Genomic DNA, 15,458 nt, shown 5'->3' on the forward strand with positions numbered 1-15,458 from the left:
GGGTACCTGGGTGACTTGGTGCCTGGGAGTTTTGTATCTCAGTCAGAAGGGTGTATCCAGAATTTAAACAATTTGTGACTTAGAAGCAAGATTTATAAATTGTTACCATTTATACTCGACTATAAACACAAATTTTTGCCAATAAAGGGTCAAAAATTGCCTCTCGCTTTGTATTTGAGCCCCTGTAGTGACCTCCATTTTTTCCCCTTACCTTCTTCCCACGGCTAACGCTATGATAAGGAAGAGCAGAGTCCCTCAGGTCAGCTGTGTCCCTGGAGCTGAGTCTGGGTGGTAACTCTCTTGGCTGAGAGCATCACAGTCAGCCCTTGCAGGGGCTTGAGTATCTGTGAATGCTTAACACCTGCTGGCTTCTGCTGCCTTAACTTCCTGTTTTGGTGGGGACGGGAGCTGGGTAGACCTTAAGCTACCATCCTGGACTTGGTGATCCAGGGATGCTGCTGACCTGAGAGACTTTGCGCCTCCTTCACACAGCATCAGCCATGGGAGGACGGTAAGAGGAACAGAGAAATGCAGGACAACACAGGGAAGGGGGGAAGAAGAAACACTGGAATATAAACCTCCAGTTTATTTTCAAGTTTTTCCCCTTTTATGCTCGGATAAGTTTGTATTTTAGTATATACAGTAATTCATGGTTTGGAAGTTTATTCTAGATTATTCCGCATTTTCTACTTTCCTTCCATTGATTTTTAGGTCCTCAGTGTAATTACCTTTTAACTTCTGACCCTGTTAATTTGTTCTGCATGTAATTACACAAACATAAGATAAGCTATGCTGAGTCAGTTTGAGGCACATTGGGTGGAGCATTCTGTCTTTACAGATCTCAAATGTAGATCTGTTTCTCAGCTTATTTCAAGGCATAAACAATAGCTTTCCCAAGTTTACTTGGCTGATGATTTTACTTGAACTTTTCCTCCAGGGAACTTGCCCAGATCTCTTTTGGAACCCCACTTTGACTGTTTCCATCAACAAATACCACAGCTTAATTATGCACTGCAGGAGAAAATACTTTCTATACTTTGTTCATTTCAGGGAGTGTCCTCTTGTTGTGTCTGAAAGATTACCATTCCTTGTTTGACCATTCCATCCTACTCGTGACTTATAATCTTCCATCATATCCTTTCTTGGTTGTCTTTTTCTCTCTCGCTCGCTCGCTCTCTCCCTCACTTACTTCTCTGAATCTTTTCAGCTCTGCTATATACCTTTTGAGATGAAATGACCAACTGCAAACAGTATTCAAGGTGCAGATGTACCACAGGGACCTATACAGAGGCATAATGATATTCTGTTTTGTTTCCACCCCTTTTTGAATAATTCCAATTTGCTTGTTTGCAGCCATGGCACACTGAGCTGAAAATTTAAATGAACTATCCACAATGTTGTGACTCCCTAATTTGGAACTTAGCATTCTGTACTCACATCACTGCACTGATTGATTTAACTTTAATCTGCTGTCGATGTACCATTTAGATGCCTGGTATCCTAGTGTCACAGTGTCCTTCTGCAGTTCCTAACCATTTCTCTGCTGTTGGTCATAGCACCTTCTCTCTGGATTTATTTACCCCTCAGCATCCATCTTGAAACCTCTTAAAAATTGAAGGTTGCCTTAAAGACTTCTGACTTTATCCAAACATTTCCTTTGGATTAGTGGCATGGGGAGTCTTCAGCAGCATTGGTTAGCCGCTGTTATCTCCCTCCTTCCTTCCTATATGTCTTTGTGAGTCTTGTGTTTCTCCTCATCACCTTTCCTTCCATAGCGATTAGCTATTGCAGTGTTTGTTTATATTATTTAATTTGAATTTCGTAACCCAGGTCTATTCCTTGGAATTTCTTCACCTCTTCATTTCACTTAAACTATAGATATTCCTTATGATTTTGTGGTATATCAAATAAAAGTGAAATGTGAATGAATAATTCTTTGAGGACAAGCGGGCTTCTATCTTCTCAAAGTGGGTGCGCCGATCCGTGGCACCCAGTCCAGCATTTTGCCCAAACTAAAAAAGAGACCTTTGTGGAGCCCGAGTGCCTTCCCGCCTGTCACGTGAACACGGTCTTGGCTCTTTTTTTTCCACATGAGGAGAAGATGCTGCTTTTTTTTGTCCTCTCCTCACTCGCCTAGTTGTTTGAGAGCTATTTTGTGCCTTCCAGCTATTTTTCTACGTCTTTTTCTTTGGCTCCTTTTATTGGATTGTTTTTACCCTTCCTTTAATTTCCTTAAAATCGTTTTGCCTGGTTTTAAGTTTTATTTTATTTTTTTTCTGGTGTCATCGGGCCGCTTTTAACCCCTGACTTTGGTTGGGTCTCTCCCTTTATTTTTCTCTGAGGCAGGTTCGGTCTCGGCAGTTCCATAGGGAGATACTGTCCGACACCCAGGAGCAGCGCTCATGGGATTCAGAGGAGGATCCCAGATATTTTTCCTCAGATGAGTCTTATGGGATTCCCTCTGAACCCTCCCCTCTTCACCAGAGAGCCTTTCATTTCCATCTTTTATTAAGGAAATGGCTGAGGCCATTCCATTTCCTTTGGAAGTGGAGGATGAGCCCAGGACCAAGATGCTCGAGGTCCTGGACTATACCTCCTTCTAAGGAGACTGACTTCACCTCTCCACGAGGTACTCGAAGAAGTCCTCGTCAAGAACTGGGAGTCCCCTCTGTCAGTCCCTGTTATGCCCAAGAAGATTGACACCCAGTATCAGATCCACGGTACATCTGGTTTTGATAGGCCTCAGTTGCCTCACAATTCTATGGTGGTGAGTCTGCTCTCTAACGAGCCAGGAGTACTAGGGACTATGCCTCGGCGCCCCAGGCAAGGAAGATAGAAACCTGGATTCTTTGGGGAGGAAGATGTACCAGGCTTCAATGCTCATCTCCCGCATACAATCCTACCAGCTGCTTACAAGCGTCTGGGGGGTCACGTGATGCTCTTTAGCTGAGCGAATGTCTCTTGGCCAAGCTCTGCTCCAGCCACCCCAAAATCATGTAATTTACCTGCGAGAACTTCCCTATGCGGGGCTAGAAGGTCCTGGTCAGCAAGACTAAGTCCTGGTGCACCCTGTGACCGAGCTCAAGTTCATTTTAACGGTAGAGCAGGGGGGTTATGCCTGCAAAGACCCTGCGGACAGGAAGGCACCGCGCACAGAACTTGGGCCTCAAGATGGTGGCAACGCAAGCGAGTCCTCCACTGGCCAGTCTCTCAGCGGAGACCACTAAAGACTTAGTGCAACAGATATCGACAGTGCTTGAGGACAAACTAAGCTGCAAGTGTCGGAGGGTCAAATTCAGGACTCCTTGGAGCGGCAGGGCGCATGTATCCAATAGGCAGAGGACCGTATCTCGCGCCAGGTGGATCATGCTGAGACGGCGGACATGAAGATTTTGGCGCTTGAAAACAATGCGCACTTCTAATGCAACAAGTCGATGACCAAGAGAATAGGGGAAGGCGAAACAATCTCCGAATTGTAGGCTTACCTGAAACTGTAAACGAACAGGATCTATGGAACTTCATCGAGCAGTGGCTGTGAAAATACATAGTAACATAGTAGATGATGGCAGAAAAAGACCTGCATGGTCCATCCAGTCTGCCCAACAAGATAAACTCATATGTGTATACCTTACCTTGATTTGTACCTGCCTTTTTCAGGGCACAGACCGTACAAGTCTGCCCAGCAGTATTTCCCGCCTCCCACCACCAGTCCCGCCTCCCATCACCGGCTCTGGCACGGACCGTATAAGTCTGCCCTCCACTATCCTCGCCTCCCAACCACCAACCTCTCTTCCCCCACCTGCTCCGCCACCCAATTTCGGCTAAGCTTCTGAGGATCCATTCCTACTGCACAGGATTCCTTTATGCATATCCCAAGCATGTTTGAATTCCGTTACCGTTTTCATCTCCCACCTCCCGCGGGAGGGCATTCCAAGCATCCACCACCCTCTCCGTGAAAAAATACTTCCTGACATCTTTTTGAGTCTGCCCCCCCTTCAATCTCATTTCATGTCCTCTCGTTCTACCACCTTCCCATCTCCGGAAAAGATTTTTTTTGCAGATTAATACCTTTCAAGTATTTGAACATCTGTATCATATCACCCCTGTTCCTCCTTTCCTCCAGGGTATACATGTTCAGGTCAGCAAGTCTTTGTTCATACGTCTTGGAACGCAAATCCCATACCATTCTCTTAGCTTTTCTTTGCACTGCTTCCATTTTTTTAACATCCTTCGCAAGGGAAGGCCTCCAAAACTGAACACAATACTCCAGGTGGGGCCTCACCAACGACTTGTACAGGGGCATCACACTTCCTTTCTTCTGCTGATCACACCTCTCTCTATACAGCCTAGCAACCTTCTCGCTACAGCCACCGCCTTGTCACACTGTTTCGTCGCCTTCAGATCCTCGGATACTATCACCCCAAGATCCCTCTCCCCCTCAGTACCTATCAGACTCTCACCGCCTAACACATAAGTCTCTCTTGGGTTTCTACTCCCTAAATGCATCATTTTGCATTTCTTCGCATTGAATTTTAATTGCCAAACCTTAGACCATTCTTCTAGCTTCCTCAGATCCCTTTTCATGCTTTCCACTCCCTCCCGGGTGTCCACTCTGTTGCAAATCTTAGTATCATCCGCAATAGGCAAACTTTACCTTCTAACCCTTCGGCAATGTCACTCACAAATATATGAACAGAATCGGCCCCAGCACCGATCCCTGAGGCACTCCACTACTCACCTTTCCCTCCTCTGAGCGAACTCCATTTACCACCACCCTCTGTCGTCTGTCCGTCAACCAGTTCCTAATCCAGTTCAACACTTCGGGACCTATCTTCAGCCCATCTAGTTTATTTAAGAGGCTCCTCTGAGGAACCGTGTCAAAAGCTTTGCTAAAATCTAAGTAGATTACGTCTATAGCACGTCGATGATTCAATTCTCCAGTTACCCAATCAAAGAATTCAATGAGATTTGTTTGGCACGATTTCCCTCTGGTAAAACCATGTTGTCTCGGATCTTGCAGCTTGTTGGCTTCTAGGAAATGAGACTATTTTGTGATGATCTCAATAAAAAAATTGTCTGAAATTAAATAAAAAGAAATACTAGGAAGGGGGGGGGGGGGTGAGGATAAAATATAGAAGTTTGAGGCCGGTTTATCATACTTAAGTTGCACTAGAAAACCTGTATTTGATTGTTGCGTGTTTAATGGTGACAATGTTATTTTTGTATTATCTTCAATAAAAAAAACGTTGAAACATAAAATCCCCTCCCAGGATTACGGGATATTCATCGAAGGTGGCCAAACGCGCTGGCAAAAGTATAAAGAATTTGTGTGAATATAAATTAGGTGCGTAAATGTTGCAAAGAGCCACCCGCTTTCCTTGCAGTAACCCTGCCACAATTGGAAAACAGCCTTCTGGGTCCTGATATAGCTTATGCATTGTGAACACCACATTTTTCTTGATCAATATGGCCACTCCCCGCTGCCTGCTGTTATAAACGGCAAAGTAGAGATCCCCCAAAAAGCCCCTCTTTAGTTTAAGGTGTTCTGCTTTCCCCAAATGCTGTGTCTGCACGCAGTCTCTTAAGCGCCTGTAATATTCTAGCTCTTTTTACAAGAGAATGGACACCATCCACATTCAGCGATATCACTTTAAGAGCAACCATGGATCTTTTTGCCACTCAGATCAACCACAAGGTCCCTCAGTTCTGTTCCAGGCTTTAGCGTCAGATGACTTCCTCAATTGGAGGACAGGTCTTCTGTATGCATATCCTCCAATACCTCTAGTAGGAGAAACTGATTCTGGTCTGCCGTACTGGCTGCGGCAGATTTGGTTCCCTCTTCTTCTGTAGTTATCCTCCGAAGAACCGTGGAGATGGAGAGTTTTTCTACCCTCATTACTCAGAACAAGGGATCACGTCTACATCCCAACCTCCAGTCTCTGGCTCTCACAGCTTGGATGTTGAGAGCCTAGAATTTGCTTCCTTAGGTCTCTCGGAGGGTGTCTCCCGTGTCTTGCTGGCTTCAAGGAAAGATTCCACTAAGAGGTGTTACTCTTTTTTAAATGGGGAGGTTTGCCATCTGGTGTGAGAGCAAGGCTTTAGATCCCCTTACTTGCCCAACACAGACCCTGCTTGAATACCTTGTACACTTATCAGAGTCCGGTCTCAAGACCAACTCCGTAAGGGTTCACTTTAGTGCAATTAGTGCTTATCAATGTGTAGAAGGTAAGCCCATCTCTGGACAGCCTTTAATTGTTTGTTTCATGAGAGGTTTGCTTTTGTCAAACCCCCTGTCAGACCTCCACCAGCATCATGGGATCTCAACGTCATTCTCACCCAGCTGATGAAAGCTCCTTTTGAGTCACTGAATTTCTGCCAACTGAAGTATTTGACCTAGAAGGTCGTTTTCTTGGTGGCTGTTACTTCAGCTCGCAGGGTCAGTGAGCTTCAGGCCTTAGTAGTGGATGCACCTTTATACTAAGTTTCATTGCAACAGCGTAGTCCTCCGCACACACCCTAAGTTCCTGCTGAAGGTGGTGTTGGAGTTCCATCTGAACCAGTTGATTGTCTTGCCAACATTTTTTCCCTGACCTCATGCCCATCCTGGCAAAAGCAGCTTGCACACCTTGGATTGCAAGAGAGCATTGGCCTACTACATGGAGTGGACAAGGAGGTCCAATTGACCAATGTTTTTGTTTTCAGTGAGCCTGGATACTAGGGATTCCCCACGTGAGAAGATAGAAGCCTGCTTGTTCTCTGAGAAAGCGAAGATGGTTACCTGTAGCAGGTATTCTCAGAGGACAGCAAGCTTCATATTCTCACAATCCCTTCCACCTCCCCTTGGAGTTGTTTCCTTGGTTATTTTTAATTTATTTTTTGCTTTAGTTTTAAACTGAGGAGACCGCGTTCGCGCAACGGGCAGAAAGACACTCGCACATGCGCAGTGGAGTGCTGTCCACAGAGCTCTCTTTTTAGCTTTGGCACATGCCGGACCAGGTGACATGGATCAGTGTCACCCATTTTAAGAAAATGAAGCCTGCTGTCCTCGGGGAATACCTGCTACAGGTAAGTATCTTCACTCTTTGTGGGAAGAAAAAATTCACCGAGGTGAAGGAACACTGGACTCCCACAACAAGTACAGCAGCAAAAGACAGTGGGGAATGGACAGCGGCTCTTCCAGGACAAACCAACGATAGTTCCAAGATTTTAAGAAGCAGTGTTTATTGTAGGTTGAAGACTCGACACAACACTGTGTTTCGGCAAAAATGCCGCCTTCTGGAGTCTTAAGGTGAAAACTGAGGAATACAACAAACTTGGGAACTTATTGGATGGTTGTATCTCTCATTTTCACCTTGAATAAACACTGCTTCTTAAAATCTTTGAAGTATCATTGGTTTGTCCTCATAGAGCTATTGTCCATTCCTTACTGTCTTTTGCTGAATAATTGTGTGTCTGCAAATTCTTTTGCTCCTTTCTCAAGATCGGTTTATGACTGTTAAACATCACAGTCCCAGTTCAAGCCCTTGACCTTTTTTTATTTTTGAAAACTGACCATTTAGTCCTATTTCTGTTTCCTGCCTTTTAGCTATTTTCTCCTCTCCCATGATTTTAATTTCCTGGTGATCTTTCTTGAGGGACTTTGTCAAAGGCTTTCTTTGAAAATCTACTATATCAGCTGGCTTACTTCTATCCACGTGTTTGTTTACATGTTCAAAAATTAAAATATATCAATAAGGCAAGACTTCCTTTGCTAGACACTTCACCTGTCATAAACAATAACAAAGCAATACCAGGGGTCGACGACCTCGCGAATACTTCAAAGAGAAAATCACACAACTACGACTTAGAATACCCACTAGCCCCACCGAATACTCAACATTCCTGAACTGTCTAGACCCTGAAGACGGAATACACCCAGCAGGCAGGATCTGGACCGAATTCGAAGTACTGTCAGAAGACCTTATCGTTAGAACGCTTAAAAGATTGCCAAATCCCAATGCAAACTAGACATCTGCCCAAGTAACCTCATGAAATCAGCTCCTCATCAATTCATACTAGACTTAACGAACCACCTGAATTTCATGCTACAAAACGGTCTTTTCCCAAAGGAAAAAGGAAAAATCTTACTCACCCCAATACCCAAGACACAAAGAAAAACGCTAGTGAATTAACTAACTACAGACCAGTTGCATCCATACCACTAATAACTAAAATAACAGAAGGAGTGGTAACCAAGCAACTCACAGTTATCTCGACAAGTTCTCAATACTGCATGATGCCCAATCAGGATTCCGCTCGAATCACAGCACAGAGACAATACTAACTACCCTACTGACCAAATTTAAGCAACGGATAGCAACTGGCTCCAATATACTCCTCCTACAATTTGACATGTCAACTGCCTTCGACATGGTTGACCACGGAATCCTATTACACATTCTTGAATATTTCGGCATCGGAGGCAATGTCCTAAATTGGTTCAAGGGATTCTTAACCTCACGTTCATACCAAGTCACATCAAATTCAACCACATCTGCTGCATGGACACCTGAGTGCGGAGTACCGCAGGGATCTCCCCTTTCACCAACAATTTTCAACCTACTGATGACCCCACTAGCAAAACTTCTATCAAACCACAACCTTAACCCTTACATATAGCCGATGATGTAACGATATCTATTCCTTTTAAACAAAACATCAACGAAATCTCTAACGAAATCAACCAAAGTCTACACATCATGAACACCTGGGCAGATGCATTCCGACTGAAATTGAACGCAGAAAAAACTCAATGCCTCATACTAACCTCCCAATACAATACAACAACATTTACTACTATCAACACACCTAAACTAAACTTGCCAATTTCAGAAAATTTAAAAATCCTCGGAGTAACAATCGACCGCCACCTTACACTTGAAACTCACGCGAACAACACAACAAAAAAGATGTTCTTCTCCATGTGGAAGCTGAAAAGAATAAAACCATTCTTTCCAAGATTTGTCTTCCGCAACCTGGTACAATCACCCGTATTAAGCCATCTGGACTACTGCAACTCATTATACTCAGGCTGCAAAGAACAAATAATGAGAAAACTTCAGACAGCTCAGAATACAGCGGCCAGACTCATCTTCGGAAAACCAAAATACGAAAGTGCAGCACCATTACGCAAGAAACTACACTGGCTCCCACTTAAGGAATGTGTCACCTTTAAAATATGCACATTAGTGCATAAAATCATTCACGGTGAAGCCCCAGCATACATGTCCGACTTGGTAGACCTGCCACCCAGAAACGCCAAAAAATCATCCAGAACTTTCCTCAACCTCCACTTCCCTAAGTGCAAAGGCATAAAGTATAAAGGACTACATGCTTCAACCTTCTCCTACAAGAGCACGCAACTCTGGAACGCACTACCATGCGGCCTGAGAGCGGTCTACGAGTTGACAGACTTCCGCAAACGATTGAAGACATATCTCTTTGACAAAACATATCGCAAGGAGCAAAATATAAATCCCATATACATCATAACAATGCCTCAAGATATTACCCCACGTACTCCACGTCCCCGTACTCTCCCATTCAATATCTACCCACAGATAAAAACTGTCTACCCCATCGGTCACTTGCTATTATTCGATCAGCGTAGTAAATCCCCCACACCACATCCTTTAGTTTCCACGCCCCAAAGGCGACTGATCTGATCTTGTCTTCCTTTATCTGCTCACAATGTAACCCATAATCGTAATGTAATGTAAGAAACTGTAGTTCCATCATTTACAATGTATTGTAAGCCACACTGAGCCCGCAAATAGGTGGGAAAATGTGGGATACAAATGCAACTAAATAAATAAATAAAATACCTGCTGACTCCTTCCCATTAAGTTGTCTCTGTCTACAACATGGTCAGTAATTTTATTTCCTTGTTTTCCTTCTCTTCAGGACAAGGTATTGCGGATGCTGTATGTCTGGGCACTGTGCAGAGATCAGGATGAGCTTAACCCCTATGCTGCTTGGCGCCTCTTGGACATTTCTGCCTCCAGCTCAGAACAGATTCTTTGATAGGAGCTGTACTTGTGCAAGGACTGCTGGATGTCCCGACCTGATGTGGCCTGCCACATACCTGCACGTGCAGTGTCAGTGATGACTCGAGGCATGGCCTGTCCAGATGCTTGAGTGGAGAGGCATTCATGAACTATTAGCCTCTGTGTGAGCTGTAAGGGTCTGCCTCTTCAGCTTTGGGGACAGGTGTCAACAGAGCATTCTATTATGTTGCAAACAGTTAATTTAAGCAGTTTCAGCCTGAGACTTAACCATCTGAAATATTCATTTTAAAGATATTTTATTGCATTCTGTGGGGGTGTCTGTTTTGTTTTGATTTAAGATCTTTGACTCCTTACTGAGGCTGCTGAGGACAGTCCCCAGCACCAGCAAGCCGGCCAGTTCTTTCCATCTTTGAGGAGGGAGACTGTACAGCTGTTTTTGAAGTGCTAGGTTTGAGTCGAGCATTCGGTTATAGATGGATACATCCACATTATTGATGTCTGGATCTGCTGACATTTGAGGAGGGAGCTTGAGTCACTGTGTTCTGTTGGTAGGGGAGTGCACACATGAAGCACTGGTGGGATGTGTGTGCTAATAGTGCATGACCATAGACCATTGAGGAGGCAACTTTTATTAAAACTTAACAGAGCCTGGGGCCAAGATGGGTGTGAAAGTTTTCCCAAACGCAAGGTTAACACTGTCTCCTGTTCCTAGCAGTACCCTACTAAAAGGGATGAGAACTGTGACTGCAGTACATTCTGTTTAAGCTGGTATTCCCAAAGGCAGGGTTCCCAAACCTGGTCCTGGAGGCACCCTAGCTGGGTCTTCAGGATATCTACAATGAATATTCATGAGAGATATCCGCATGCACTACTTCTACTGCTACATGCAAATTTCTGTCATGAATATTCATTATGGATATCCTGAAAACCTGAGTGGCTGTGGTGCCTCCAGGTTCAGGTTTGGGAACCACTGCCCTAAGGTGATGCTGTTCGAAATATATCCATGGCCCAGCTGGAAATAAAGCACTGAGAGGACAAGCATAGAGAAGACCAAGATGTTTATGTTAATGCGATATCACTTTGATAATAAACCTGATCTATCTTGCAGGTTAATGTGGTGTACTAAAAAAAAAAAAAAAAAAATTTTAGGAAAAGGAATGCCAACAAACATACTTCTTATAGCATAGAGAGAAAAAGGAGATAGAGCAGGGAAAAAAAGTAGTGTAGGAGAGAATCCAGCACATACGTACTTCAGAGCATATGCTCAAAATAGAATTTAAAAAATGAGTTTTTATCTAATTTATTAACCTGAATGTATGTCTCTGTTCATGGAAGAGGATAGAAGCACTGCCTGGAAATTGCAGCAGCCCAGATTAGCAAGGCGAGAAGATGCAAACTTGGCAATAAACAAAGCAAGAAGCTGGCAGTTAGTGCTAGCACTGTTCTAGTGCCTTTCTGCATCCTGGTTCACCATATTGCCGGAAAACTTCGTGCTAATGTTTTTTTATACTTCTCTAGCCCCTGTTTGTTAAATTAGTGATGTTTCCAGCCATCTCCTTCCCACCGGTACAAGGCTGGACCCTGATGCAAGGAACTGTTCTCTATGCATCATGTGATACCTAATGAAATGTGTGTCACGGTGAACAAAAAACAAACCAAAAAGAATTACTTCTAAAACCGGGCTGGCTTTACTCATTTATGATGTTGTTATCCCTGCTGTTCTAATGTGACTTAAAGGTTCTGGTAGAAAATAATTGAAGGGCTTATTTCCAAAACCTGCTAAATCCATAGTAGTTGCATTGGATTTACAGGTTTTAGAAATGAGCCCTTCTGTTACCTAATAATCTGATAAGCAGAGACTTAGATTCACTCAATCTTGTGTAATACATCATTTTGGGTGACTTTTAAGTTGGTCTTTTGAAAGATAATTGCAACTTTTGAGGAACTCCATTTTCTCTGTCAAGTGTGACTACTAGAACTTCTGGTTAGTGATATAGAAAGCAGCTGACCCTGTAGCTATGTTGAGGTTAATAACCATGATCAAGGTTAATCAATAAAAACAGACGTATAGGCTAATACCTTTTATTGGACTAACCATGTATTTTTGACCAGCTTTTCAGAACTATTGGGAAAATAGACCAGAGGAAAGCTTGTCAAAAATGTATTTAGTCTAATATAAGTGCCACCGCTTAATATTTTGTTATAATTTGTTTCTGTTCATTAAGTGGTCTGGTTAAGAGGAGAGGATAGGGGGCCATTTTCCTTTTCCGTTGAGGAAATTGAGGACAGCAGAATGAGTTGCAAAGCTTACTGTGCGATACATTGGTACCTTTCCTCTTCACACTGAGGGTGTCTGTGTGGAGAGCCCAGTGCAAAGAGAGATCCCTTACGAAGACACATTTTGCTGTATCAGGTGTGTTTATTTATCCCTGTGGAGCATGTACATGTATGGGAGGGGTGTCAGGTTTTGTGTGTGTATCATGCTTTGTGTTTCTGGCTATACAGTAGGGTATAAGTGTTCTTTCTACCATCTCCTACCTATGCATCCAGTAATCCCTTCGCCTCTCAACTTTTCGTTGCTGCAGCTATAGCTTTTTCTGCTGCCACACTATGGTGTTAGCAATATACTGAAATTGTGCATTTTTCCATGGCTTTGGGTGCTGTAGGTATTGGGGTTCCAACTGTCTTCCTTTAGTGGTTCTCTTCAGGCAGTGGGGCCTGATATCCCTGCTGACTTTCCTGTAGGATGTTCTTCTGTATGTAATTCTGCACAAGCAAAGAAACCTGCATGTGTATGGGCAAAATATGCCTAATAGCTCCAGCTGTTCCATATCTAGGTTACGAAGCCTCTCAAAAAATTCACTTTAAAAAGATACGATTATCAGATATGTCCGGTTAGGGCAAAAACCCTTGGACTAGAGGGCATTTAATAAACATTTTTTTTAATGTGATAGAGATGGTACCATCCTATTTCAGATAAATTGAATAACTCCTTTTAACCCTGCTATTGATTGATAGCTTTGTTTAATGTATTGTCAATTCATTAACTTTGGTGATATGTGTGCTGCTTTCTCAATAATCCAGTGTTGCTTAAAGGTTTATAGGCCATTAGAAGCTACTGTATGATTTTGTACCTTATGGTTTGGTGATACTGGAGCAATAACCCAGCTAGACCATGATAATACAGGTAAAATGCCTGTCTGAAAATTGTTTCCCCCCCCCCCCCTCCCACATAGAAACTGATGGCAGATAAAGACCACATGGCCCATATCCCACTGGCCTGTCCCACACCGTCTTGAATTCAGATAGTCTTTGGCATCATCTCCACTTTGAGATCTGTGTACATGCTTTTCAAGCACAAATTAACCTGTATAACAAGCAAGCAAAAAAGCCTGCCTGACCTGCAGTAATTTTCATACCTTCCGTTTAAAAACTGATACATAGTCAATAGGTAAAATGTTTGAAAACTGGCCTCTTTATACCTATTTTCTATGTACTTTTTTGCAATTAGGTAAAATTTTTTAGTTGTTCCTATTTGCTTTGTGTCTTTCATAGTAAAATCTTACTATTACTGACAAGACCTGCATAATGTTAAAGTCGACTCTTAAAAAAAAAAAAAGTTATAGTGTGCTTTGACCTTTTTATGCTTCTGCATTTGCCCTTATTCTGAAGGACAATGTTCGCCAACTTTCAGTTAATTCACAGTCATCTCTTGGTTTCAAAACTGTTTCTGATCAGCTCAGGGCTCTGGCATCTTAAGAGGAAATGATCCTTAAGGATATCCAAAAACCTCAATGCATATTTTTTCACTCAACGAATAGTTAAGCTCTAACTTGCTGCTGGAGGATGTTGTAACAGAAGTTAGCGTATCGGGGTTTAAAAAGGTTTGGACAGATTTCTGGAGGAAAAGTCCATAGTTTGCTATTGACACAGACATGGACTGGTAGCATGGAATGTTGGTACTAATTGGGTTTTGCCAGGTATTTGTGACCTAGAGTTGGTCACTGTTGGAAACTGGATACTGGGCTAGATGGACCATTGGTCTGAACCGGTATGCTATTATGTTCTCAGACCCTTTCCTGATTTACTTATCCTAATCAATTTCTGCATAATTATAGGCCCTGCCTGTTGTTTCTGGTTCAAGCCTAGCTGCTGTCTTCTTTAAAAGCTTTTGAATTCTGAGTTCAATTTGTTTTTATTATTTATTGGTCCTAATTCAGCTAGCAAGGAGCTGTTCTTGTAGTCAACTTGTGAAAAAAGATGATGTCATGCAATACTGCTGAGTCAAAATTAAATTGTATCCACTAGTCTTGTTCAAATACTTGAAAACATGCAGAGAAATTGGAAACAATGGAAACTCTGCTGGGTGAAACCAAGCTATTGCCCACTTGACTTTCTTCTCTCCCCCAGGTCTCAACTTATTGACAATGGACAGGGATGGGGACACAATTTTCTCTTCCACATAATCCTTTCTTTTACTTTGATGGGGAAGAAAGGCTTCAGCTTGCTCACATGGTTTGTATTGTGATTGTCAGACTTCTGAGTTCTTGTACCAAGTAGAGCGCTGCTGAGCCCGCTACTCAGACCAGGTTCTGCTTGGCAGCTGGACAACCCCAGGTTTCACCTGTGCTGACCGCCGTTCCCCAGAGGTTGAGCCCCTAGGTGCGGGTGGCCTGCAGGACTTACGAGATGGAGCTGGAAGCGGGGTGGTGAATGTATTGGCCAGGCAGGCAGCAGGCAAGAGAGTGATCCAGGTACAGGCAATGTCAATAGGCAAACAGGCAAGAGAGTAATCCAGGCACAGGTAAAGTCAATAGGCAGGCAGCAGGTCAAGAGAGTAATCCAGGTACAGGCAAAGTCAGGCAGGCAGCAGGTCAAGAGAGTAATCCAGGTACAGGCGAAGTCAGTAGGCAGGCAGCAGACAAGAAGAGTAATCCAGGTACAGGCAAAGTCAGCAACGAGAGACAAAGTAGAGAAGAAGCAAACACTGAGCAAGTAACACCTACCAAAGTAGAAGCCAAAGCAGAGAGTCCAGGAAAAGCTCAGCTGATGAAGTGCTGGCGTCTGACATCAGCAGGGACCAGCAGGGAGAAGGAGCACAGCCATAGAACAAGAGCAGGGGAAGGAGGAACCAGAAGACCAATAGGAGGGAAGCAAGGGAAGCCAGGCAGAGAGAGAGAGCAGACACAGGTGCGTGGAAGCAACGCAATTAAGGAGCCTGGAAGCCAGGCAGAGAGAGAGAGAGCAAATCCAGGTGCGTGGAAGCAAAGCAATCAAGGAGCCTGCAGCCAGAGAAGAACTACACACACATGCTCAGAGCTGAGCCAGTCAAGTGTGTGTGTCGACAGGACCCTTGCAGCCCGAGGATGCCGCTGCGTTGAGGTAGGGGACAGGACAGTGATTAAAGGAAAG

General features: G+C 43.6%; 1 protein-coding gene across 1 annotated transcript in view; it reads left to right on the top strand.

Annotated features, from left to right (window-relative positions):
• Nucleotides 1-10,243, top strand: part of LOC115480023 (mitochondrial import inner membrane translocase subunit TIM44-like) — a 129,758-nt gene extending 119,515 nt beyond the window's left edge. Inside the window, exon 13 of the mRNA XM_030218406.1 lies at nt 9,943-10,243. Coding sequence (XP_030074266.1) covers nt 9,943-10,062 — 120 coding nt within the window. The 3' untranslated portion in view covers nt 10,063-10,243. The remainder of the gene's footprint in view (nt 1-9,942) is intronic.
• The last annotated feature ends 5,215 nt before the right edge of the window (nt 10,244-15,458 follow it).

Source organism: Microcaecilia unicolor, chromosome 11 (assembly GCF_901765095.1).
Source record: "Microcaecilia unicolor chromosome 11, aMicUni1.1, whole genome shotgun sequence".
NCBI lineage: Eukaryota > Metazoa > Chordata > Amphibia > Gymnophiona > Siphonopidae > Microcaecilia > Microcaecilia unicolor.